The following is a 27,203-nucleotide window of genomic DNA, read 5'->3' on the forward strand; positions in this document are numbered from 1 at the left end:
ATACCCCGCGCAGATCGGGCTTCCTCGATGGCAGGTTCAGCGGATTACTTACTTAGCCTTCAACCAGTCCGGTGCGCGATTCCGACGTTCGGACATACACTCACACGCAACCGTGGATAACAAAAACCTGTAATTGATATTGTCAATTCAATCACTGTCATTGTAGAGCGAGCCGCGGCACAGTCGCCATCTTTATCATCTTGACTTTGTCGTGACGGAGTACGCTTCACCGATACGCACGCCTTGTACGCGTGTGGATCTCCTACTCTGGCACTAAAATAAGCACTTTATAGTGGCGATTATCATTCCACCGCCTCTGGGTTGCGCGTAGACCAAACATTAAAGGCTATCCGAGGCTTCTATGTGACGATCCGTTCTACGTTCCGGTTTTCATTTAGTAGATCATACCCTCGAGTATACCCTTTGTTACTCTCGAAATGTGGCTGAAGTCATGAAGTATCGAAAATCAAAGCCATTGGTTTTTCCCCATATTGTTACGCCGAATGTTCCCAAACTGACAGATCGTTGTGCACCTATTGTATCAGCTCACCGCTCGTCGTCCATATTTACGTGATCCAAATGAACGACTCGGTGTTTGCCATCACGCTCCGAACGGACGTGGATGGTAGAGATTGTGTTCGAGCGTGAAACCGAGGGCCTGCTCCACTTTATTGTGGGTGCTATTAGTAACAGAGGAAAACAAAAAAATGCAATGAAAACAGCTTCAGGAACAAGCGGGACACGGTGGCACTGAGGATCTCGGTCGTGCTCGTTGGCTTTCAGCGGAAAAAATACTTTGCGATCAAATATTGTATATCAAATAGTTCTCCGTCACCGTTACGAGCTCCGGCGGCGCAGATAACGATGTTTGGGTTTTGTTTTACTCGTAGTTGATACTCGACATACCAGATCCGCTATCATACGCCTCTCATGCCCCTTCCACTCCATCTGCCCGATAGCGTTTAATTGCAGCAGAGTACTGGCCTCTTGCTTCTCTTCCTAGAATCTTGATCGCGCCTCATCCCGTAGAAAAATTACGAGCCACGGGAGCACAAACTGTCCGACCGGGAGTCTTCTTTTCTTCACTCTCAACGAACTGCGACCTGAGATATCCCGTCTATCTATTCCGTGGGACGAACGGAATGCATTACATCAGCACCTCAAGAGCTTTGAGTGCGGAAGAAAATTCATCATCGGATCGAGAGAAGCGTCGAACCTGCGAGTTTGGGCTGCTGTTGCTTTCCGGTATCCGTTCCGGAAGGTGAATGACTATCTTAATTGATGAAACGCACAGCTGCGAGTATCAGCGTAAGACTCGTTGCGATGCTGCTCCAACCAAGCTCATATGAGACACGAAAGGATTCGCTTTTCCTATCGCCATCTCACTCTCGCTCTCTCGCTTTCACGCGATTTCGTTCGTGTTTCTGCTGAAAGACCTTTTGAAGGCACTATTTGCCGTCACCTACTGCTTTGGTGGCGCTATTTGTCACGTTCTGGGGCACGAGTACACACACTGCCAGGGGATCATCCCTTCGAGGACGATCATGCGCAGTGAAAGGACTTCTCCTTCCGGCGAGTCGTCCACACGACCACGCTCGCTAGCTCTACGAGAGCTGAGGGGTGATATCGTGGAGCTCGCAAACAGACTTTTCCCCAAGTTGCGCGACACACCGACACCGGTGGATAAGGAAGCTAGGGAAATTCGTCTGACAGTTCCATCACCGGCCGCATGGGGGCGCTACGGGCTCCTCGAATTTGAGGCGTCCACCGAAATCGAGCGCCCAATTGATGATGAACTTCGTTCCACGTTTCGTCCACGTTTCGCTCATTGCTCATTCGCCCGTGAAGGTGTCCCGTCCTAGGACAACGTTGCGCCAGTGCAATCGGAATCGTGAAGAATGCACACCGTAATGCACACCACAAGCGTCGCAGCACCGAGATCAAGTGAAAAATGTGCACCCGACCGACTGTACCAATTTCGCGGAAAGCCCTTCGTGGACCCGGTCGTAAACATAAATAGAATGTAGTCGGATCGAAATCTACACCCAGCCGAGCTCGTCCTCGGTGTTTGACGAGGGATGGCCCAGGCGTGGGGTGGCCCAGGCGGGACCCAGGAATGGCATTTGGCAGGGTCAGCATCTGCTTCATCAACATTGTTTTGATTTGTATCGAATTTTGCCATCGTCTGGCCATCATCCACGCCGGCGTGTTGTAACTCGCAAGCCACTCGGTTGACAGGTGCACACACTTTCGCGGGCAATCACGCAAAGGTCAGCCAAAGGCGACGGGACGCAGACGGGAAGAAGAAGAAGAGAACGTGTCCGGACTGCGGTTGTAAGGGCCGACAGGCGTACGATGAACCGTGCGCGATTGTGAGTGCGACCAGATCATATGTGGCATAATGGGCGTCGAAAGCAGAGCCTAGAGTCGGTTTCACGCGTCACTCCATGCAGGGAACTACATAAAAGTCATCCACGTGAGCTAGACCTCGACGTTAAATGGCCATGTTTGCAAGTATTCGGGCGAATTACCTCGTGTGGCACCTCTCTAACAGCATTTTCTGTCTGAGAATGTAAGCTATCATCATTTTACGAACACCATTACTAAGTCCAATAGACAATAATGAATTTTGTATCTAACTCCAAAACTGAAGCTAACAAATTTACGGTGTTGAAAAAGCATCTGCTGCTATGATGCGTTTAAAGTAAGTCAAAGATTACTGCAGGTCAAAGTTATCTCCGGAAACTGAAGTGATTTGCTGCTGCCATTTGATTTCTCTCCTATTTTATTATCGTCAACCAACGCTTTGTTTTAATGTTTAATAGCTTCAAAACACTCATGGGCCGTCCGGAAACTCAGCGTTTCAATATTTAGCAAGCTCATTCACGATTCATTCAGCAGGCGTAACTTTTTACTTTTTCCAACCACACGGCTACTCTCTTTCGAATGCCGACGAAGACGATCGCGAACGGTTGCGCTTGTGGACGCGCAGTGATCCCCAAATGATAATCCACCTATTGTTTATTGTGTCGCGTTCGTGTCGCCTCTTCATTTATCCACCTGAAACACTCTGCGACTTGGCCCTGCATTGCTTTCCGTTTCGCTTCCGCGCATTCGCTTTAGCTGTTTGACATTTCGGCGGTTGAAACGATTATTAAAATTAAAATCTCACATCAATTCGAACACTATCCGAGCGCGTCAACAAAAAAAAACCAGTCCTTCTGCTGTACCTTTCGGTGGGCCTGTTTCTGGGTTACATTGTGCTCCCACCGACACCTTGCCGACCAGCTTGCCGAAAGTATCATCAACTCCCACTCAACACGCCTTCACAGCCATGGCCACGGCAATGCATCGCCTCGCCTTGTTCAACATGGCCGCGTTGTCGTGATTAATTTTCGCTTTGTTTATTTATAAAGCTCAAGGAAGAAAGGCAAACAACCCTTTAAGAGACCGTCCTCCCATACGCCCTGGCTTTTGGTGAGCTCGGTTACTGATTTTCCTCGCTGATTTCGCGAACCACTTTTCGACCGGGCCGTAAATTCGTCTCCACCGCCGCCGTCGCCTCGGGCCACTCGCACGGGCCTTAAAATGTATGCGCCTTTTTACTAATTTTTATATTGTTCTTAAGGTCCACCAGGTCGCCGGAATGGTGGGGCAGCCGACTCTCTATTAGTTATTCATCGAATGCGATCTACGAGGGCGCGATAATGTGTGCGAGCGAGCGCGGTCAGATGCTCCCTGGATAGGGTTTTATGTAGCGCCAAATGGTTTCCTTCATTGAGAGTGTTCCTTTTTTCGCCTAGCCAAGACCACCGTCTAAGTGTATGTGAGTGTGTATTTTCTGCGCGATAATCGGCCATGTTTTTTGCGAACAAATAGAAGGAGAGAAAAACACTACAAGGCAATTTGATATTAAATTGGGTGAGCGCGAGTAGAGCCTTTTACCGCAACGTCCGTAAGCTACCTGCTTTATGAGTCATACATAATTAGCTACAAAAAGCTCCGCGTGTCCGACTATGGACTTGTTGATGAGTTCATCCGATCTGGGGCGATTGGCCGAGGCATATCTTCAGTGATTCAGGAGGCTGACTCAGGTTTTGATGCACCATTAACCGCCACGCTCGTCTTCCAATCCGGCTGTCACTCGGGACCGGATTCAGCTAAATGTTTTTCAATTTCAAATTTATGTCGCTTCCCACGCTTTGATGCAACCAGAAACCAGAAAAGCGCAGTTTCGGCATCAACACAACGCCACCCAGTTTGGCAACCTGTCGAAACATTCAAACACAGAACAATGCCGTTCTCACCCGGTTCAAGGCTGACCTACATTCGGTGTTGAAGTAGTTGCGAGAAGTCGATTCCAAAATACCCCATCAATTGATTTCTTTCATCCACCCACCATCTGACGGATAGCTTGAGACTTCTTCGTGGTGGAATTTATTGCCGGTCAAATTAAATCTGTCAACATGACCATTGACGAGACCTGCTCATGCTATCGATCAGACCCGGCAGACACACCTTTCGGCCGACGAAGCAAAGGTGCAAATAGTGCCACCGATCGTCGTTCGGTTTTGGGCCATTTGTTTTCCGACCCTAAAAGCATCGGCGAGCTGTTGTAGGAAGTCATCCGTGGAGTGACCAAAAAAAAGGAGAGCATTAAACATTAAGTCAAGAGCTTTCGGAGGGATAGAACAGCGATGGTGCAGGGCCAAGAAGCTGCTGGACTGAAACCCAGAGACCAACCTTTCCACTACGAACGAGACGAAGCAAGAACGAGTATGAACTAGCTCGAACTCTCCGTAGACTCCGTCGGAGGACAGAGCGAGCGCGAAGAATGTGGGATCCAACGCGCCACCGTTCACACTACGGTGTGAAATGGGATCCAATTAAAATTAGCATAAGTTTGTACCTGGCGAGCGGAAAGGAAAATGCACTTTTTTGTCCGACACTGTGTAGATACAAAATAGCATCAGAGCAACCGCTGGTTCGCCACCTCTTGGCGACGAAGACGGCGTCAGCGGCTGCTGCGATGCTTGCTCATAAAATACATAATGCATTTTCTTTTACCGCCGGTTGGTTGCGCTTTCTTCTATTCAGTGACCTCCTGAGCTGCTTGCGAGCGCTCGCTTGCTCGATGCTCTCGTACATGCCGGATGGTTTTTCCATTTTACGTCTTTTCTTCCGGATCCAAAATTAACTGACCATATTCGATCCGGTACGCGCCAGTTTTTTGTTTTCCTTCTTGCTCCCTTGGCTTGGCTTGGAGTTTTGGGAAAACATTTAGCTTCATTTCTAAGTGCTTTTGTTTGTTTTCCCAGCGAATAAATACGCCGTCACCTTCTGACATCCTGTGCGCCGATGGTGGTCTAAAAAGCCCAGACTTGAGAGCAAACGCTTTGTGCAGCTTTCGACGCGTCAAATATCGTGCACACAATCGACAATACCTTAATCCGGATGTTCCTTACTTCCTGCCGGATGTTGATAAGGGCAAAACGGTAAACACAGCGACTCTCGTTTCTCCTTCGAGTTTCTTGAATACGCGGAAAGTTGTATAGAATCTTTTCACTATCAATCTAAAACCGAAACGCGCAGCATCGCATGAAAACTAAATATTGATACTCACGAGGAGTGTCAGAGTGAGAGAACGATTACAGAACAATTAGAGTCATTCAACTCCCCCCGCTGCTCGTCGAGATCGTTCACACGTTTCTACAACACCACCTACACGTGGTTTTGGCTTCGAGCATCAAACTCTCATTATTTAACAAAAGCAATAAGTAAAGCATAAAGCAATCATATAATCATCGAGTTCAACGAAGAAAAAAATTCAACAAACCACAAAACTTTTTACTATACTACTCACAAGAAAACGTGCCTCTGTCGCGTGGTTGTGTGAACCGTTTCCACGTGACTCAAGAGATGGCGTAGGAGAACCGAAAAAAATGCGATGCAATAACGACGTCTGCCCAGCCATTTCCACCTCACACCACGCGAAACTCGGGGAACGAAGGGAAACTCTTTGGAAAAATCTGCAATTTGCCATATTTTAATCACCATTCGAGTGCCGTACTGTCCGTTTCGCCGGAGTTGCTCATGTCGTGGCCGCATTTGCCGCTCGCTTTTTGCATATATCACTCGCTTCCGGTGCCATCCTTTCGCTCCCCCCGGGCTGGGTTCTGTCGCATCGGTTTATTGCTTGTATTGTCGTTTTCTTTTGCGAGGATATTTTCCTTTCCATCAAACTTCCCAGTGGATGCTTGCTGTCAGTTCCGTCGTGCATTTCAAACAGCGTCACCAGCACGGCAGAAGCAGGATGGCTGTCTTTTTTTACCGTATTTTCGGCACGAGAAATCACAAATGAAAGTTTTCCTCTTTTCTTTTTTCATTCGCCCCACTTCTTAGCGCGCTAGGACGAGGACGAGCTTAAGCAGCACATACGCCAACATACAACGGCACATACGACTCCGGCATTTTACATCGCACTTCGCAGGACCCGGAAAAAGAATGGCACTGTGAGTCCCCCCAAAATGTGCCGGCCCAGGTGAAAAGGTGGCAAGAAAAAGCAGACCCATGTACAGACCATCTATTCCCATCTATTGAACCCGTCCGGGCCCTCGTGGTTCGCGCGACAGGACTTTTCCAACCATGGCTGGTCAATTTCACCCAACCAAGTCCCCGTCGACGTCAGGATTCGCATTCTTGCGAACCAAACTAATGACACTATGCATCATCGTGCTGACATGGTCCCGTGGTTCGTATGAAGCGGAATGGATGGCGCTCGTAGCCGATTCGTGAAAAACGCTTCCCAACGAGCGCGACGTCGACGTGTCCTGCGACGAACCCAGTCGCGGTGGATCCGTTTGCGCAAAGCACATTAGCGAGTGCTGGAAAGGGACGAGCGGGTGACACGGACCGACGCCGATGGTGGCCGGAATGCAGCGCGATGGAAACACCTCCGTGATGAAGTGCAGCAGCACCAGGACATCAGGGCGATGACATCCTCCGTGTTCGCTTTTTGGGGCCAAAAGGAATGAAAAAGACCGCGTCCTCGTTGCCGCGCACATGCACATGCGGGAAGCACGCAGGAAGCACTCGCGTACGGTAAGATTCGGTATTAATAGGGCACAGATCAGAGAACATGGGACTCGCGTGCGGAAAAAGAAAGCGCTCCCACTCCGGCACGGCACGGACTCGTGCAGAATGGCCGATGGAGCGATTGAAGCTGATTGAGGCAAGGCACCCCACGAGGACGTCGACGATGGTGTCCTGGCGAGGAACCGAAGATAGCGCAGGATGCAAATAGATGATGTTTGATAATTATTATGTGCTCGCTTTTGCTTTCGCTTCTCTCGTGGCCCGAAAATGCGACGTTCTTGTGTGCGGCAGCCTCGGGAAGGCTGCCGGAAGCCGGGCTTTGCTGGCTTTCCCGTGCCATCTCCATTGGTGGGTCTGATTGGATGCTGGATTCGGGAAAACAGACCACCACGGGACAAAGAGCGCGATAATGGAGGGGCAAAAAAGCACTCCCCCTAGAGCGGAAGCAGCAGCAGCGCGAGCACATATGGTTTTGCCCCAATGATGAGAATCTGATGTTGATGCGCTTCTGACGCAGCACTGTCACACTTGGCGCGAACGCTGTCGAGGTTGCACTCCGTTCCTTCTCGACATGCAGATGAGACGCTTTCCCGGCAACATAAAAAAGAAGCCCTCGAGGGCGAGGGTGGAGCGAGCTTTCGGCGTTTTTCTTCCCTCACGTTCGCCTGCCTCGACGAAATGGGGCAGCCACTTTTCGTTCGCTGCTAGCTTTGGGTTTTAATTTGGAATTCTGTTAAATGTGCTTCTTCAGCTATGATTTTTTTTTCTTTCTTTCTACAGCCCTCCTCATGCGCCCCTTTCTTCGGTGCATTGCATCCCTTTAGTGAGGAGCCTGGGGGTGGTTTTGCATTTTTATTGCCAACAGAAAATTGATGAGAATATTCTGATGATGGGCAAATAGTGCAGCTTCTCTATATCGCCGGTTTCTGTTGAAAGCAACCAGAGCTCGTCGAAGGAAAACACGGATTCAGCTTTCGCGTGTTGGATGCCAGCGTTGCCTAGCAACCGGTACAGCTTGCGGTAGTATTAGAAAAAATTCGCGCTGAAATTCGCGCTCAACTACACAAATCCACATACGGATAGCTGGAAGGATGTGCATTGAATATTTTGAGCTACAAAAGTATGATTTTTCCTGACGACTTATGTCCTTTGCAGAGTAACATTGAACGGGTTTGCTTTCCTTGCGGAAGCCTTTGAAAAAATGGCGACAAAGTTACAATCAGCTTTTGCTGAGCTGTAAAATACACTTGTCGGCCGTTGAAACGATGGCGTTTTACTTCTTCCTGGCGAGTTTTTTTTTTGTTCATCAAGAATGGCCAGTTCATCGTTTGCTGCCTGCGTGTGCGTCATCCGGTGCAACTCGCACTTCGTGCTCTTCGTATACCACCCACACGGTGCACAGCAAACAGAAAGGGAAAAAATCAAACCAATGCAAATTTTTCATCCACACACCCAGCAGCGCAGCGAAGCGACAGTATGTGAATTCCCCGGAGGGCTTGCCTGGGCCATCGAAGCGCGGAATGGGGCAAGAAAAATCAGATTATCTTTGCTGACTTCGGACTGAAAAATACGTTGCTTTGCGTCATGAATTTCCACCTCGCAGGGGTTTTCACCGACCGAAGTTTTTCGTCGGAGGGTCAAGATTGAGCGTGCATGCACTCGCGGATGGTTGGAGTAGAACCGGAGTGCGAAAAAGTGCACATATTCCATTGCGGAATGAACTATTTTTCTCGTGTCACGAGTCATTTTTGCCAGCTTCAATCTAGCTTATTTCTTTTCCCATCAGTTGCCCGGTCCGTGCATGTCACTGGCTTCTACACCATGCGCCTTTGTGCCTGTGTGCATTCACTTCCTATCTATCTATTGACTTTGTCGCAAAACTTGGTTCGCTTTGGTTGATTCCGTGTTTTTTTTTGCTTCTCTCTCCTGCTCTATATGCTATTTTTGCATGCGCACTAACGCCCCTTGACGCTCGACGCAAACGTGTGCAAGCTCTTTGGGTTTCCTTTCTGCTTTTGCATCAGCGCGCCAACAAGAACGTTAATGTGATTACATGCGCCCTAAGCGCCAAAGCAACACATTCTGAAACCATCAACAAAGCCATCTGCCACGGGCTCTCGCACCATCTTTGTTAATATGCATTTTAGCGCCAATGCGAGCGATTCGAAGGATCGCAAATCTGCGCACCGGATTCCTTCCCAGGTCTCGCTTCTCCAATATGCCGACTAATATAAATACTCCCTCGTAGCGCTTCCTCGACGCAAGCACAACGCTTCGAAGCACCACGGCCAACGAGAACGGAAAAAGAATCCTGTCGGTAGCTCGCTTTCCGCGAATACTATGAGTTATAAATGAAGAAGCAAAAAAGAAAAGCTTTTCCATCCTGCTCTCCGGCAACGCCATCTCACCCGGCCGCACCACCCACGCTGCTAATAATGTTCGTAATGCATTTTTGCACCAACGAAAAATGAACCTACAGTCGAAGGGATCCTTGAGGGTTCCACCAGGATATCGATTGCATTTCACGCCGAAGCTGTGACTCCCGCTTTCTCCGTTTCTGTTTCTCTCTAGCTTTCTGCACTGCCCACATACTGGGGCTTTCTTTCTCACCATCTATCTCCCACACGCACACACACACACACATACTCACTCTTTCTCTCTCGAACAAGGCTGTGTGTGGGGCAATTTTTTGTCTCACCCACAGTACGCTTGCATCCTTCGCGGATGCTGTCTTTGGCCGAAAATACCAATTGCACGCGCGCGGGCGCTCCGGGGGGAGCGAAAGAGCGGTGAAATAAATTCTGATTTCCGAGGAATCCGGTAAAATATTAAAGCTTCCATCTCGGCCCTCTATCTCCTCTCCTCTTCCTCATCCCTGCTCTCCCCGAAAAAGCTCTGATTTATCCTTCCGGCTGGAGAGTGGCATCATGGGGATGGATTTCTTTTTTCCTGCTCTCATTTTTTACTCCCCCTCGAAGCCACCGCAGCTGTTGATGCTGCACGCGGGCTTCATGCGGCAAGGATGCGTCCGATGGGTGATGGGGATTCTGGGGCATCCAATCGAAGGTGTCAGTGTGTGGTGCTTGTATTTGTTCGACCGTTGGCAACGAGTCGTGGGAAGGCTAGGTGAGGATGAAAATGGCCAAAGGCTGACGAATAGATGCAGACGATCTTGGGAGCTCTCGTCTGCACGGTGTCTTCGCGCCACCGTTTCTTTTTCCGAGGTTCAATTTTTTCCCCCAACCGACCACGTGTGCGTGTGTGTGTGTGCTTGTTGAGCTCGACTGATGGAGCTAGGATGGTGGAAAGGACACGGACGCCAGCGACGAAGGTCCGTACATATTTATCTGCACGAAAAGATCCATTTCCTCGTGCCCGTTGCCGGCCCAGGGAGGGCCTTTGTAGATGGAAAAATTGCACACGAATCTTTTGCAATCAGGCTCCCACGATTCTCTGTTTCACTCTCGCACGTGGCTGAGGATTCGTATGTGACCGCGGAGGTGCATGTGTTGTTGCATTCCGCTGCCTAGTTTTAAAAATACGTGTATTTGTAAGAATGGCGAATCGATGCAAGCTCCTGCCGCTCGGAAGGAAACGCAGCTCGGAGTGGGTGCGCGAGAAAGAGACCAAGGTGAGAGCGAGAGAGCACCACCGAAGAAGTGGGGTTATGCATTAACGGCGCCCGTCATGTGATTTTTTTTTTTGCTTTCGTCCAGCAACAATAAGGATACGAAAAAAAGCACACGAACCCGGCATCCCCCAGCAAAACTGTTTCTCCATCATGGGGAGCATAGGAGCAAAGGTGGATAGCGCGAGAGAGAGAGAGAGAGAGAGAGAAAGAGAGAGAGAGAAGGATAGTGAGAGCGAGATGGTCCGTAGCGGGTAGAGAGAAGGTTTCTTGCGACGTGCAAAGATTGATTCTCGGACCCAAGAAGGGCAACCCGCGGAAAAAGGAAGCCCGCGAGAGCACTCGGTGACATATGCGACATAAAGGCACACACCGCGAGTGTAACTGAACCTTTTCGCCTGCCTCCCTCTCATCCCTGAAGGAAAGGGCGCACGTACTAAAGGGCTCGCGGGAAGGGCACATATATCGGCTCCACCAAACGAGCAGAATCCATCGTAAGGCGGGGAAGGAGACGATGACGGTCGCGATGGCGAAACCGCGGCCAAATCGTGTATTGAAAAGGCGTGGCTAATCGACTCTATTAGTATAAGTGTCAATTCCGAACCTATACATATATATGATGAAACGATTCTCCCGATTTTTCGTTCATAAAAACCGATCGCGGCGAGCGCGCGCGATTACACGCTTTTCCATCCCAGGACCGCTCTTCTCACGATTTATTTATTTTTGGCTTTCTCGCTCGCACTCCACCAGAACCGGCGATGTTCGTTCTCGCTCTCGCTCATGCTCGCAGTCTCTCTCGCTCTCACCGTGGTCCGTTGTTTGTGTCTCTCAGTTCACCGCCGCTCGAAACACCTGACTTGCGTGGTGCCTGCGTTGGTCCACGCCGCGACAACCGTTGGCGTAATAGTTGAAGCCATCGACGGTTTTGATCCGCCAAATAGTTCCACGATTTGTGTTGTATTGGTGCGAACGAATCCAGCGAACAGGCGATCAATTAGTTGCAGCAGCATCCTCCATCCGTGGTTGCGTGGATAATCGCAGGATTCGGTGGGGAAAATTTTGCACATTTCGTCGAAAAAAAAACAGCCAGCAGGCCACGTGTGCGTGCCACGTTCGAGCAGCTAGAACCAATTCGTCAAATGTTTACCGCGAGAAAAGCGAAATGATAAACAGCCACGTTTTCCGGCGGGGAAAACCGGTGTGACCTACCGCTCAGCATTTCCGCAAATCTCACGCTGCTCACGCGCTCAGTCTCACCGTCGGCTTCTCATCGGCTTCTCATCGGCTGCTCACCAGCTCACGAGCAGTCGCGAGCGAGAGAGCTTACGTTTGCACACGTACCAGAGAGAGACCACTAGCGGCGCTGGTGGCCGCGCGAACGAAAACACAGGCTGAATTCGACCGAGTGGATTTACGCGGAATTTTAGTCTTTTAGTCTAACCAAGTCTTTTATACCAGCAAACATCGTCTGCGACGCGTGCTCGCCGACGCCGCTTAGCCGTTTACGAGACGTGTCCGACAACGACGACGACTACGACGACGACGGCAACGTTCGAACGTGCGTGCGTGCGTGGGATAAAAGTTTTCTTGCCATTTTTTTTGTTATACCCAATTTTACCCATCATTAGTCCGTTCGATGCGTTATTGATGCCGCCACGGGACGTTGCGATCCTTGTGTGTCGAGTGCGTGTGCGTGTCGCGGCATCGGTCGGTCGATCGATCATATGTGTATCCGTGTGATTGTGTAGACATGCCCGTGGTGTGGTCGTCCTCTTTCCGACGATCCAATGTCGTCCCCAACGTTGGTGAAGTTCTACTTCTGCTCTTTTGATTCTTCTTTTCGATGACCGCCAGACGACTACCACGTGGACAACAACTGCTTTAGTTTATCCTCGCGCTTTTTTTTTTGTTCGCGACAATCAGCACCTTTGTGAAGCATTCCGTATCCTTAGACCACACACGTACACACACACACACACACACATACACACACACACACACGTATGCAGATCCGCTCGTTAGGTGCAAGGAGATCGTCTGGTTGACGAAGCCTTGGACCTGCCCTTGCACCGGAACGAGCTGGACTATGAAATGAAACAAATCAAGTGCCTTCGAGCGCGTGTTCCCTGGTGCAAAACGAATCCCTCGCGTTTGTCTGATCGCGTCGTCGCGAAAAAGATCGAACGCAGGTCTCAACGCAAAACAAAGTGATCGCCTTTAGTGATGCGAGTTTTACGAGGGCCGCAATTCTGGCAATAAGCAGTTTTGTATTCGCTTGTAGTTTGGCTTTATGAGGCCAGGCGGTTCGATCGTTGGGTGGGTTTTGTTTTGGCGGTGAATCGCAACGGCATCGTTAAGCCATAAAAATCGATCGAAAGAAAGCAATCCGGGGCCATAAACGGCAAGCGCGCGCGGTGCCGGATGAAAGAAACAAGCACGAGAGCCCCACAGAACGCTGTTGTGCCTGCAAGCTGCATCCTTTTTGCGACCAAGACGACCATCGTAAAGGCCTCAATTAATCGAAGCCCCGGCTTCACCATCCGTGTATTCCCGCAGCAGCCCGTTCGATGTGTTTATTTTGATTTGGTTTGTTCCGTGTGTACGCGAACCGAGTGTGTTCTACCTGTGACCAAGCCTTCTCCCCGGCAAAGAACGAACCGGGAACCGGCGTGAACCCGTCAGTGTCCTGCCCAAGTCGATATTGTTGGTGGGCAATGAATCCGTCAGTGACCCGGTGCCGGTGCGTGTGCCCAGAAACAGCACGTGTGCGACTAGCAGGCGAATAAACAGGCGAGTGTGCAGTGATGAAACGCAAAAGTGAACCGGAAGCTGCTGCGAACGAGAAGCTTTCGGTGCAGAATCGAGGCTCCGCGTGAAACGCGCATCAATTCCAGCCAAATATCGAGGGAGCAAAGGGCCCCGGAAACAAAAAGAAAAAAAACAGTTGCAGCTCAGCACGAAAAGAGCGCACCGAAATCACGGCTTCTCGCGCGAACGCAACAACAACAGCAGTAGAAGCAGCAGCAGGAACAGGAGCAGGAGGCTTCGAGCAGGTGGCCACCACCTCCACCGTCGTCGCCCCTCCTGGCCACCGAATGCAGCCGACCATTCCGCAGAGCACGGGAGGCAGTGATATGGACCTCCCTGCCGTCCAGCCTATGGATTGGTTGTTCAAAAAGGAGCGCATCTATCTGCTAGCACAGTTCTGGCAACAGGTACGTACCATCCCGTCGAGCAGCTGACGAACGCCGGCATTCGGTTTGATCCATCCCCTTTAAGAAGTGCGTACGAGCTGGGCTCGTTCCACGCGCCAGGCCGCCTTTGCGCTTCGCTCCCTTTTGTCCGTTGACCCTTGCCTTTGCCGGCTCGGGGTCGGCCGTTCGGCGTGGCTTGGCGCTTTAATTTGGACTCATTTAAAATTGATAATTTGCGCGACGCCGACCAGACAGTGGTGATGATGGTGTGAGATCTCTGTGACGCCGTCTCCTTGAGGAGAAGCTTGGTGTCCTTGACCACATTCCTTCCGCTTTGTGGGGGGGGGGGGGGGGTTTGTGGAGTGCGGAAGGGTGAGACCCAAAGTGGGTTGAAAAAAGGAAGCGCTTCCCGTTTTCGGACCTCCTGCAATGGCAAGCATACTCGCGAGTGGGAAGGAGGTGAATTTTCCGGCCCCATCGTAGGCTCGACGTCATCGTCGTCGACGTCGTCGTCGTCGTCGTCGGTGTTGTTGCCCGGAGCCGAGATGTTCGTGCTGTTATTGTTCCAGCCCGCGTTGACGCTGGTGTTGGTGGGTGGCCGAATGCGAACCCTTTCGAACTTTTCAACCCCTCAGCCATGGTACGACAGCAAGACAGCCACCCCAATGGGGGAAGCGCTGGATGGCCGAACGCCTGGATGTGTTGTAATGCCGCAAAGCCCGGATTGCGGAATAGACACACTCTGGTGATGGCAACCACTAGGACTTCGACGACTACGACGACGATGGCTTCAACAATCAACGTGATGCTGATCGGGGTGGTCTCGATGGTGGTCGGTGGGTGTCGGATTTAAGTGTTTACACTTTGGTGAAGTGTGTACTGCGAAATGTCTTCCCTTTGGCGTTGGCTGATCGGAAGTAGCGGATGTTTTTCGTGGCCACTGCCTGGCGATTGTTAGTTGCTGCTCGCGGACCGGAAATCCTTCTGTGTGCGTTAGCTAATTGCTCTTGCTCCAGCAAGGGCGGATATTTCAAGCTTTAATGCACGAGAATCGAGCGTTTGGTATGAAGGAAAAGAGGCACAGAATGTGAATGTTTTTGTTTGTTTGTTTAATAGTGTGTTTTTTTTAAATGGGACGGAAGCAGAGAGAGAGAGAGAGAGAGAGAGAAAAGAAAAGAGAAAGATTTTTCTCTTTAGTCTCGCAGTAGTTTTTCTAGCAAACAAATTAACAAATCCGCCGAATCATTTACAAACATAACGGAAGAAAATTCATCTGTCAGAAAAGTCATACACCTTTTTAAACTTCGTCAAATCGTCAGTGTGTTAACATAACAAAAACCACTGGTATTCTAACAGAAAAATAACAACAAAAGCCACACTTTTGCATCTGAGAAACGGTCACACGAAAACGAACGAAATCGGAGCGACAATTTCAACCGCAAAGCGTAACGCACAAACACCGACGGGAGTTTGTAAAACACGTTGCGTGGCGTTCGCTTGCGTAAGAACGCCCTCCACAGGGCCCTTTTTTAGCAATTCCAGCTGTTCTGGTGGAGATACGACATGTGTTTGTTTACGATTATAGTTCCTTGAACAAATCGCTCATCTACAACACTCCGGAAAAAGTGCTACAAGCGAAGTTAGCGATGCAAGTAAGGCGAAACACCGGTGACCAACAAGCCAATGCCCAAGAGTGGACTCGTGTAGTTGCGTGTGCTTAATTTATGCCTCGGAACAGATCGTCAGCAAGCGTTTTCTCGGAGGCAGTTATTAGCACGGGACCGACCGAGGCATTTGGATGCATTTTTTCGTGCACGATCGAGCTCCCGTCTGGGTCGGGGGAATTTCCGCTGCGTGTTTCGTGGTTTTTCGACGTACTCGATTGGCCTATGGCGGTCGCAAAGTTTGCCTGCAGCATCGATGTTCATCAATCGATGTCGTGCCTTTCCGCCCAAAATCGAACGGCCTCGTCTAGGTCTCCGGGAGGTGTAATTATAGGTCATAGACGGAACGACAACTCGGTTGCGTTTGGTAGAAGAACAAAAGGCATTGTACGCGGTCATCGTGGAGGTGGAAAGCAACCGAAAGGTACCTGTGAAACTGCCGACAGGGACTTTCTCGTTCTGTTTTTGTTTCTCTCTCCCAGGGCTCAAGACCAGTGTCCATTGAGAAATGGCCCGATTGGAGTCGATCTGAAATTGAAGCCGCAGATGAACGATTGATCATTGGGCGCGTGTTGGAAGAAAAGCCACAAGGTCCACGGCCGACAGAACGAACTGAGCAGAAAGATTGAACGAAGCGTCGAGCGTCATTAATAAATAATCAAATTCTCGTTAGTCGACGCCTGGCCTGGGAGAAGGACGCCGTGGGGGGAGCATTCGATTAATATCGGACAGGCAAATTTGTGATTTGGCAATCACGATTCTGGGATGATTCGCCATCGATCGCTATTGACGGGCGGAAGTCAGAAAATGTTGTTGTGACCATGGCGGGCTCATTACCGACGCGAGCGAATGTTTCACTGAGGTCACTGGTTGGATGGGTTATGCTAAAATTCGCTAGCTCAAAACCCGCACATTCTGCAATTAAGTAAAATCACTTTTTGCCGCCAGCATCCGCGAAATAGCGTCGAGTTCCAAATGCAACAGCAAGTGAAAAAAATGCAAGGCGTCGGTGTCGAAGGGCGCCCTCTTTCTTCGAGGCCTGCTAAAGGGCCCGGAAAGAAAAGCAAAGACAGCAAACGAAAACGAGGGGAGAAAATAATAAAAACAACCCTCAAACACACACACACACACACACACACACGCCCTCCTGGCGAGTTGCATCCGCAACACCCTTGCGGGTTTATCTGTTCCCTTTCGCTCAATTTCACTCTGCGCCCTCTCGCTCTTTCTCTCATTATCCCAACCGGTATCGCGGGGCGAAACCATAAATTGATTAATCTATCGACATTTGTTTCAAAAGATATGGTTTTGATGCCTTCCTCTCCTTAATGGACCGACCTCCTCCCGGTACCGGAAGAGGCGAAGACGAAGGGCCTCCATCGGTGTACGTGTACGTGTGGTAAAAGTCTCACCAAGCGGCGTTATCTGCGTACGCCATCCTCAACCGGGTGGCCGTCGATTGTTCCGACGTTGGAGCAAAATCTGATAACGCCGCGATGGAGTGCATCGGATTGAATGCAAAATGACAACTCCCATCGAGTTCCGAGGGTCCTTCACTCACACACAAGCGCACAAGTACACAATCGCAGCGTGTGCATACGCATTCGCGCGCAGAAATGCGCGGAAAGCGAAAAGACAAAAAATAATCATCATTATCTGCAACCCTTGGCGATTTGGTTTCGCAGATTCTCCATTGGTCCATTGGTCCAGCACGGATGGACACTCGCCCCTTCGGTGCTGGCCGCTGGAAAATGTATTGGTAATCATCATTATTTATTATTGAAATTGATACGATTTTAATAACACGTTACCACCGCGCGTTCGGGCCCGGCAGCAGAACGAGGGTGTCGCTGAAGCGCACCGTCTGCTAACGAATTCTGGTTTTCCGGTCGCCCGGATCGATCCGGTGCGCGGTGCACCTTCGAGATCCGGATTCGTCGAACAAAATCACCATCGATTGAAGTGGCTTCGATCACATTAGAGCCGCCGCACCGCCGTCACGCGGCTGATGATGAACGACAACCGACGGAAGGGCTGAGCGCAAGGGCTAGTGGGCGGCCATTCATAAGCCCCGATCCCGGTTCCGAGCCCAAGCCACGGCAAGTACACCCGAGATCAGGTATGATGGATGCCGCCCGAGGGCCCGTCAAGGATCTCCGCTCTGAAGCCGGCTTGAAATAAAATAAATAGACGCTCATTTGTTGCTGCCAATCGCTTCGCTTTGTACGGCGAGATGCGCCCTCCGTCGATCATGTTGCCGACGATCGATTAAAGACGAAGAACGGGCAGTAAAGGCAGCACACAAAATGGGGGCTTGGACTCGTTTCCTTGGTCGGTGGATCCTGCGGTTTTTCTTCCCGGTTGTCGATATCCTGAGGGGATAATTGGATCGCTCGCGCGGCCCCACTCGCGGTCATTACGCGCTGCCCGTTGTGTCCCGTTGACGATCTCTTTATGATGGAAAATTGCCGATTTATGAGCCGTTGTCGAATTCCGAACCGGCTTTGTGCTGGCCTAGGTTGCACTGCTCGATGGTCTGGTTGTAAAAGACGAAATGCAAAACGAACGCTGTCCGTCGCTGGTTCAAGCTCAGAGCCATTATTAAAGGCAATTAGAACCAATCGACAAGTTAATTACTTTTCATTTGAATTCCATACCGATCGTGTCGCTCCAACGCGCGCCCTCTGCCTTTTCGGTAGATTGGTTGGTGTGAAAACTTTCAGCCCCGATCATGGAACCGAAGCTGCCTGCCGTCTCTCTTCATCAGACGCAGCATCGCGAGGGCATAGAATTGCATTTTGCACTCGTGCTGCCGGCCCATAAATAATAATACCTCCGACGCCTTTCGAGGCAGGGGAGTGGACACAAAAGCAAGCCAACGTTCGATTCGATTGCCCCGCACTGTCCCGCTAGACACACATTTTACTTGTGGCTAATTAAATACCTCTCCAATGTCCCGATGGGGTGTGGTGCCGGGTGTCGCGGTCGATTCCATTAATAAACCGCAGAACGCACGCGACTCGAGTGACACTCGCGCGAAGGCGCACACTTGCCTGTTGTAACAAGATCGATCGGTCGCGGGATTTACAAAATATGCTGCGCTCTTTTGCTCGATCATTCCTCGAAGCCGTCCAGCCAACGCCCTTGGTGGGTGGTCGAACGTGATATGATCCCGCCACCCGGTATCGCATCCTGGAACGAAGATGACGATCACCTTCCGCTCAACGTAAACAATTCCCACAGTACGCCACCGGCAGCCGATTATTAGCTACTCGACTAGCTCCGGAAGCGTCGGAGCTGCGTGGACGGATTTTGTACGCTCTCAGTCACGCTGCCACGCATCGAACTTCACGCCATCCATCGGAACACGTGTTGTTTGCGCGTTTCCTAAGCACGGCGCGCACGCAAACGCACCGGCTCCGGCACCGGCTCCGGCAGAGGGTAGCAGACCGGCGAGTTGGGGTGAGTCTGGGTCCCGCGTTTACGAGCGTCTGTCGAGGGGTCAAATCGACCGGAACGTATAATGGTGGTGCCGGCTCGATGTTGGCGCGGATCGCGACCGCACGGTGTATGGTACGATCGTCGCCGGTCGGCTTCCTTCATGCTAGAGCTCGCTTCAAAGCTGCTCTCGGCGCGCGCAAATCGCTTGCGCCATAGCGGACGGGCGCAAATATTTCCCAATCATGATCGCGGCGCGGGTCGCGGATGCGCTCTCGTTATTATTAGAATGTATATTTTCACCTCGTTACTGTCAGGGTGCATATAATTGAACCTATGCTCCGCCAACCGCAAGAGCGCAACCTGCCATCGTCGATCGAAGCCGTGATCGCCATTATGTTCCGGTTCGTTCGCCCGTTTTCCGGGGGCGTTTTCCACGCGCTTTCCGGTGTCGATAATTTTCCCGATCCATGTTCCATGTGTACACCTCGATCCGCTGGCCCAGCCAGGGTGTGAAGTTCCATTATCCAGCTAATTGTCGCGACACTGTCTCGCGCCTCGTTCCGCTTGCCGGCTTCTCGAACACCGCCCGTCAGCTCTGCGGTTGGCTCGGCCACCCCGGGAATCGCCAAGGAGGCCCCCAAGATGCACATCTAATTGCATTCGCTTCTAATCGTTCGTGACAAAAGCGCACGGCCTGGGTGCGCTGGGGCGCAAATGTTTGTGCACCACCGTCGGCGTGCTTCTGCGAGAGGGTTCGTACATTTTAATCGGGGTTTCACACCACCCCAACCGGGCGTGAGTAATTATGTGCATGTGCATACGTGTGCGTGTGTGTGTGTGTGCTGGCTTTTCGAGGGCGCACCGGGGACGCAAAATAATAGCCAAATGACGGGAGGCCACCGACATCGAGAGCACTCTATTTTGCGCAAAGATCGGCCGCACTTTGCGGTACGCATAAAACGGGCACGAAAGTGTGTTCAATGATTTATGGCGAATATTTTTTGCTCTCGTGCACGCTGGCGTAGCATAAAACCCACAAAACATCGAATAAAACCACCCACCATTTGAGGTCACCGCATGGCGCTCGTGTCTGCGAGAAGGTGCGCTGCGAGTGACAGAGATAGCGATGGAGTGAAAAATGAGAGAAAGAAGCTGAGCTTACTCCCCCGCCTCCTCGGTGTGCTCCTGTAGAGTGGAGCAAAACAATAGATAATGAATTAATTCAGCGTAATCATACAATCAGCAGGATTACACTCTCTCCCACCCGAGTGCGATTGTGTTGACCAGCGGCACAAAGACACAACCATGACCACGACGAGAGCCAGCGGCTGCAGTCGAAAATCCAAAAATGAAAAATGGCGCATACGAAACGGTCAGCAGTCGGCACACACTCGTCCAAAAAATGGGGAAGCTTTTAAATAAATTTAGCAAATTACGCCCAAGACGGTGTAGGCACCTCACAAACCAGCACTCGAAAAAGCGCCGCCGAAGAGGAGCCAAAAATGCCTGATTAATATCTGGAACAATGACTTTAATTAAGCCGCCCGCTTTCGAGAATTTTTAATTATTGGTTAATAAATTCAGCCACCAGATGACGGACCGGTTGCAGTTTGATGTGCCCCCGAGAGCCTCGCTAGCTCGCGTTCGTGCTTCGGTGTTGGTGTGGGCTGGTGGGAGATTTTTGAGGGAAAAATAAACCCAAACCGTGCCGAAGAACAATGAAACTTGAGAACCGTCACCGGGCGAGGCAAGCGACTCACCATTTGCGATTGTTTCTGGCCGGTCGGTCGAGTTTACGGTGGCTCCGGATACGACCCGATATGCCCAATCTGATACAGACCTCCGAGTAACGCGCGAGTCTGCGTGAGTCAAGCTGCCCGAGATCGATGGTGGCTGTTTGGGTCGAACAAAGAAGCCCCGTTCGAGGCGTTATGTCATAAAGTTCATGAAACGTTTTTCACGACCAGACGCAGACGTAAGCGAGGAGGCAGCTGAATCCTAGCAAATCGAATTACCCACCGAGTCTTTGAAGCCGACTGGCGAATAGACCAAGTGGGGCGACCAAAAACTGGAGATAAAGTAAATTAAACATTGCACTTGTACTCTTTGGGTGCCCCTTTTTGGGCATGCAACTTATCGAAGCTAGCTGGCGACGAGGGCGTACGCTTATCACCCAAGAAAGGAAATGGACCTGATAACGCCTGGCACGACATTGCTCTATCGAATGTGGCTCATTAGCCAAAACACATTACGCTAGAACCGATCGGTTCCTGGCGGCGATCACACAGCACTGTACAGCAATTATTCCGTAACTGAGGGCTTTAGGGAGCACCTCTTTTCCACCTCATTAATACGATCTTCTTCGGTTTGGCGTGAGAATTCGACCAGACACGGCACATATGTGTGTGTGCGCCCCTTTCTGTCTCATTCGTCATTAGCATACGCCACAACGGAACAAAATTTACATTTTCCTCGAACGCACACACAAACGCTCAACACAGTAGCCACGGTTAAGGGATGAACCGAAAAGAAAGGGGTCTCTTTTTTATCTTCAAGCCGCTTTTAAGACCTCTTCTTTGCCGGTGCTGCTAAATTGCCTTCACCGGGCCCCTAGGCCCTTCTGCAACCAGCTGTCGTTGAGGGCTCAACTATTCGATCGTTCGCCTCGTTCTCGTCGCTAATGTCCTAACGGTAGTGGTGGCCTTCTGGGCGCGTTCTGAGAAGCAACCGAGCTGGCATGGAGTGAAAAATTCCAAAACAAGCCACATGCACCCCCGGTTACAGCACCGGCAGCGTATTAATTACCGCCAGCGTGGTGCAAATTAATCAATATATAATAAATGAATTCCTGCACCGAGGCTCGATGCTCATTATTTTGTAACACGATCTTGCCACCGATCGTGCGATCTTCTGCTCGCGGGACGGCGGGCTAAAAAAAAGCTGCCGATGACGCCGATTTAGGCGCTCGGTTTGTTTGTTTGTTTAGCGTGCCTTCGGTGCTTCTGTTCGACGAAATTTTATGACAGAACGATCTCGAGAGCCGCGAGATGCAGCATCGATCGTAAAGCACCCCCGGCCAAGCATAGCGTTGGCGTTGACCACCCACGGGCTGCTGGCGAGATGGAGGAAAATTCGTGGTAACACCCTTGTGGCCCCCGAAGCCAGGAACGCTAATCGGGTGTAAAAATGTGATCGAAAATTGTTACTTTCCTTCGCAAAATATCAACAATCATCGGCTGAGAACGGCTGTGCTGCGTTTGTCCTACGATGGTCCGTTGGTTCGTCGGTGGGATGGTTTAAATTAAATTTTATTGTCATCCCACGGCTGCCGAATCGACTGCGGCGAATAGAGCGTTTTATTTTGATACGGATTCTTTTTTCTGTTTTGTTTCGCTGGCTGAAAATAAATTCCCGTACATCGTGGGGACATATTTTACAGCCTACAACGACACCGGGAGAAATACACACTAGCTCCTCGTAAAAGCGCGCGATCGCTCGCGGTTTTATTTCCCGTGAATCCGCAAGACCGGTACTTCAGATTTGATAAACATTGAGCGATTGATCGGACCGGCCTACGAAGCTACTGCAGGTCGTTGTTTCACCGGGACGACTACGTCGAAGGAAAGGACCTCTGCAAAGCAGCATCACCATCCCGAACACTGCCAACCCAAACTTCGACGCATTCACCTCGCGACCTCGCGACGGAACAGCTGAATCGAAGCCGCTTGAAACGAGGAAAATAAATAAATTGCCATTACACCTGTTATTAGAAATCATTCTTTCGTGCACGCGGACGAAGGTTGTACGGTGGGTGGAAAGGTATGGGGGAGCGCCCTCCAATGAACTCACTTTATCGCCGAGCTTCACGTCGATCGATGAATTTTGAAGAACAATGCTACCCATTTTTCGACGGACGTTCGAGTTTCTCAACGCGCGACAAAACGATGGCGCGCTATTTTTAGTGCCACTCGATGGAAACGAGGGTTTGAATGAGGGATTCGGCGCTTGAAAATCTCTAGCGACGAGATTCGTTGAAGGCGATCTGACGTTGACCGATAAAACGACGCCCGTAAACGACGCGGGAGAGCAGACGTTGCAGGCATCTGCAGGTGGAGGAGTAGCAATAAATTGACGTTCGAATAGACTGTCACCACGACGAGCGTGAGTGTGTGTGATCGGCGGGAAGTGGTTCAATCATTAGCCTTAATTGAAACTTCCGCCATGAAATCAAAACCCCCCGATTGGTTCCCATCAATGGAGCTCGATCATATTTTCCCAACGACTCGATCGGTTGCAACATCGATCGTCGCATCATCGTGGGATGACATTCCGATCCTTCCGTCCTTGCAGTGGTTAATTGCTCGCGATGGATCTCGCGATCGAGTCAGAGCGACTCGATCGATCGCTCTAAATTCCCTTCCAGTGGACGGGAAACGGAGACATTATTAGTTCTCGGTATTTTCCCCCTATTCAATGCTCATGCTTCCACCGAGCGATTCTGGCGACCGGACGAATTGAACGGAAGCCCTCAATTGTCGGGGATTCGTGTCGAAGAGCGATCATAAATCCAAATGTGAGCCGCGACAATCAAAGGTCCACATCCAAGCACGGAGAAAAAAAATCCTCCGAGGTGGCGTTTTCTGGTAAAAGATGAAACGCTTACGGAAATCGAAAAAAAAAAAACGGTAGCTCACCCTCCAGAGGCGCGAGAAAAAGAGCTTCCTCCCTCGGTTCCGTTCGATGCGTGCGATCGGTCGGGAAGAAGGGCAAAGCGGATGTTAAAGAGTGCGTGCATGCCTGCTCAAGGGATGTCGGGATCTTTGCCTTTCTTTCTCGTTGGGTTCTTGGAGTTTCGTGTTCTTTTTAGTCTTCTGTGCGTTTTCATTCCTCATCTCCTTCCCAACGACAACGGCGATAGTCGTCGGATCTTAATCTATAATCCATACAGTACATGCTCACGCGTGGGTTAGTCATTGGATCGTTTTATGCGACCGGGTGTGTAGGGTGAGTCGAGAGAGCAGACCCCCTACTATGGCACTCCCCGTGCTCCATCGCCGTAGATTTATTATTGCATTGCTTCTGGTCACGAGAGCAGACAGAGTGCGAGCTCAAAGATGGCAAGGATTGGGTGTCTCCCATTCGAACAGACCGCAGATAGACATCGTAACACGCATCGATCGTTTCGAAGCACGGGCATAAAAGAACGCGGTCCCAAATGTGTGCAACAATTCGCTTTCTTTTCTCGCACGAATCCACGGCCACTCTGGGGCGATGATTTGTCGTCGATTCCTTGCGCTTTCTTTCAGCACTCGTGGTTTGGGACGTGCAAAATGAAACGCAAGTCAAATAATCGATTGCGCACCCGCATCGATCGAGGTGTCTTGGGGTTGGTGTCAGCAGCGAAACAACTGCTGCTGGCTGCAAGATGACGCCGGTGCGTGTCCGTGAGGGGAAATTTCGGGCGACAAAATCAACAACGGCCTCCTCAAACCCGGACGGACGGCGCTGCAATTCAGGACCGGATTTAAAGGCATCGAGCCGAAGGGAAATGCGCCGGAAAGCGAAACCAACCGCAGAGCGAGCGAGACGCCAACAGCGTGCGTGTGTAATGGAGTGAGAAAAACCGTACGAAATGTTCATCTCGCAAGCAAGATGAGAAACGATGTCCCTGGTCGTGTACGCGCAGGAAGGCGACATAACGCGCGACAGACAACATGTGGCGTTTATTATTATTGTTGCTGTTCCTATGCTTTATGCGCGCCATTATCTGGCCCCTTCGAGTTCGCCTGCTGAGTGCACCACTCTCTGCCCTGCCCTGCCCTGCCCTGTATGTGTGTGTGGATCTGCGAAAACCACAAACCGATGATGCGCAATTGCCCTCGCGCCACCCGTGCGCGGTCGAAAAATCCCCCGCAAGCGCAAACACACCGCCAAACTCCATCAAAGTGCTCGCGATCGCATAAATCACGGATCTGAATTGACTCTAATGATAACACAGCGCTTGATTGGCTTTGCCTGTTTGCTTTGGCCGGGGAACGCACACAAATCCGAATCCGAAACGGCGAGGACGAGCGTCCAATCGAGCTGATAAAGCCGGCCCATATCGTAACCTCCATCAGGCGACCACAATCATCCCCTCACGGTTCGATGCCAATAGACCGGGAAGGGCCGGGTGTCACGAGGAATTCAATTGGAGAAAATCATCTCCGCGTCAATCGGCCCGGTGGCAGTTTGAAAAACCGGATGCTTCAGTGGCAGGCATCAGCGGGCGGCTGGCAATTTTCTAATCAACCCGAGCTTTTCGGGAGGCAGTCGGCTCAAAGATTGAATCTCGGATCAGATCGAGTTCGGTCTCGGCTGGAGCGGTGAGCGAACAAATTGCATCGGTATTGATGTTTGATGGCCCTTCCCGCTTCAGCTGGAAAGTGGAGCTAACACAGACGAATGACTTCCGTGGACGAAGCCAGCGCACCAGCGGGATATGAGTGTAATATTTTTATTAATAACAATGCCGAGATTTATTAAGCCCATAAATATGAGCGGATAAAGATCGCCCGAAGGGTGCGAAGGCGTAAAGTTCGTAGTACATGGTGCAGTATGTGTGCTACTCATCGGTGTGTGAGTCATTTTCCATTAAGAAATGCCTCCCCAGTCTGGGAAGTTTTTCCAGGACTTCCTGCGTGCTCAAGGACGAGAATCGAACAACAACTAGTAATGATGGGTTTATTACTTCGCACAGGGCGGCGTCTGAACATGCGAGACAGAGAGGATCAAATTATCGTCCTCCTAATGAGATAAATAAACGATGATAAATCATAGATTATGGCGAGCTGGCTAGCGCTGGCGTTAATGTCCGCCGGCTTACTGCTTGACGCAACCGTATCCTGGTGTGGCGTTGTCCTGAGCCACGCACATACACACACACGCGCGCACACACAAATACAAGCCAAGTGCACCTGCTGCACGATAGGCAGGAGATTTTTAATTACACCCACTGCAACGATTCTAAACCGGCGGAAAAAAGCGGAAAACAACCAACCGGCACCATCGTTTTACGCAGGAACAGGTGGAAAGGCCGACAAACGCATATGATAAGCCAGAGAGCGCGCCTTCCGAAGGACCTTTTGCGGAAAAATAAAACGAGGGGGAAAAAGCGAACGTCCTAGCCTACGGTAACTGCGGTAACCCACTTCTTCACACATGCCTAGTGCATATGGTCAGCGAGCTCCCGCGTGCGTGCGTTTGTGTGCAGACAAATGGGAAAGTTTCTAATGGGATGTAATGGCCTTTGACACACTTTTCAACCCCGTTGATCTGTGCTGATTACACGCTTCGCACGTTCGCCCCACACGGAAACGAGAACGCTTCCCTTTGTGGGCGTTAGGGTTGCTCCTGAATCAACAAGCACGCATTCGCCAGGCATATGCGAGTCCAGGACATTCCGGGCCGGACGGTGTAGCGTATTTCGACGCGTTTTTCTTCCTCGAGTACCCTCGCGATGGTGCTGTCGTCGTAAATCAGAGCAGGGTTGATGTTATTGTGACTTGTTAGAAAAATCCACACCCCGATTTTGTGATTCGCACGGTCACTTTAGCCTGAGTACGGCATCGATTCTGACATCGAAACAGAACAGGAACGATCCGCATATCCCGCAGGCGCACGTTGGTGCAATGCTCCATTACGCATCGACGGGGCGAGGGCTTTAATATCTATTTGCAGCTTTATCTGCCGGTTGGCATCGTTTGATTAACATGAACCCACACGGGTTGTCGCTCTAACAATGCGATCGGAGATAATTATTTATAAATAACTCATCGAACACGCTCTCGCACACGGTGCATTATATTTTTTCCGCCATGTTTTGCATTCGATTACACACATCGGGCGCAGTCGAAGTAATGAATCCTTCGCCGATAGCTGCATCGAGCCCATGGCTTGCGCGCCCTCGGGATGGAATCCGAACCACGCCATGCCAGTCACGCGAAGCTTATTTCGCGTGTTGAAGTGCCATTTTACATCCGTCAAAATCTGGATCCACATTGCACCCGGCTATGCCCATGCATCCGTGCCTATGTGCAGTGATAAAATCGGCCGCTATAGAAGTGGAACCACGGGCACGGAAGCCCACCCGAAGCATTTATCCAAGCGACCAGGCTATGGCGCGCTAAAATTATTCGC

The 27,203-nt window shown here is 50.7% G+C and overlaps 1 protein-coding gene across 1 annotated transcript in view; it reads left to right on the forward strand.

The window, feature by feature from the left end:
- Nucleotides 1-12,181: 12,181 nt before the first annotated feature.
- Nucleotides 12,182-27,203, forward strand: part of LOC128722082 (homeobox protein cut) — a 151,751-nt gene continuing 136,729 nt past the window's right edge. Inside the window, exons 1-2 of the mRNA XM_053815905.1 lie at nt 12,182-12,284; nt 13,283-13,941. Of these exons, the coding sequence (XP_053671880.1) occupies nt 13,822-13,941 (120 nt within the window). The 5' untranslated portion in view covers nt 12,182-12,284; nt 13,283-13,821. The remainder of the gene's footprint in view (nt 12,285-13,282; nt 13,942-27,203) is intronic.

This window comes from Anopheles nili, chromosome 2, assembly GCF_943737925.1.
Source record: "Anopheles nili chromosome 2, idAnoNiliSN_F5_01, whole genome shotgun sequence".
In the NCBI taxonomy this organism is placed as follows: domain Eukaryota; kingdom Metazoa; phylum Arthropoda; class Insecta; order Diptera; family Culicidae; genus Anopheles; species Anopheles nili.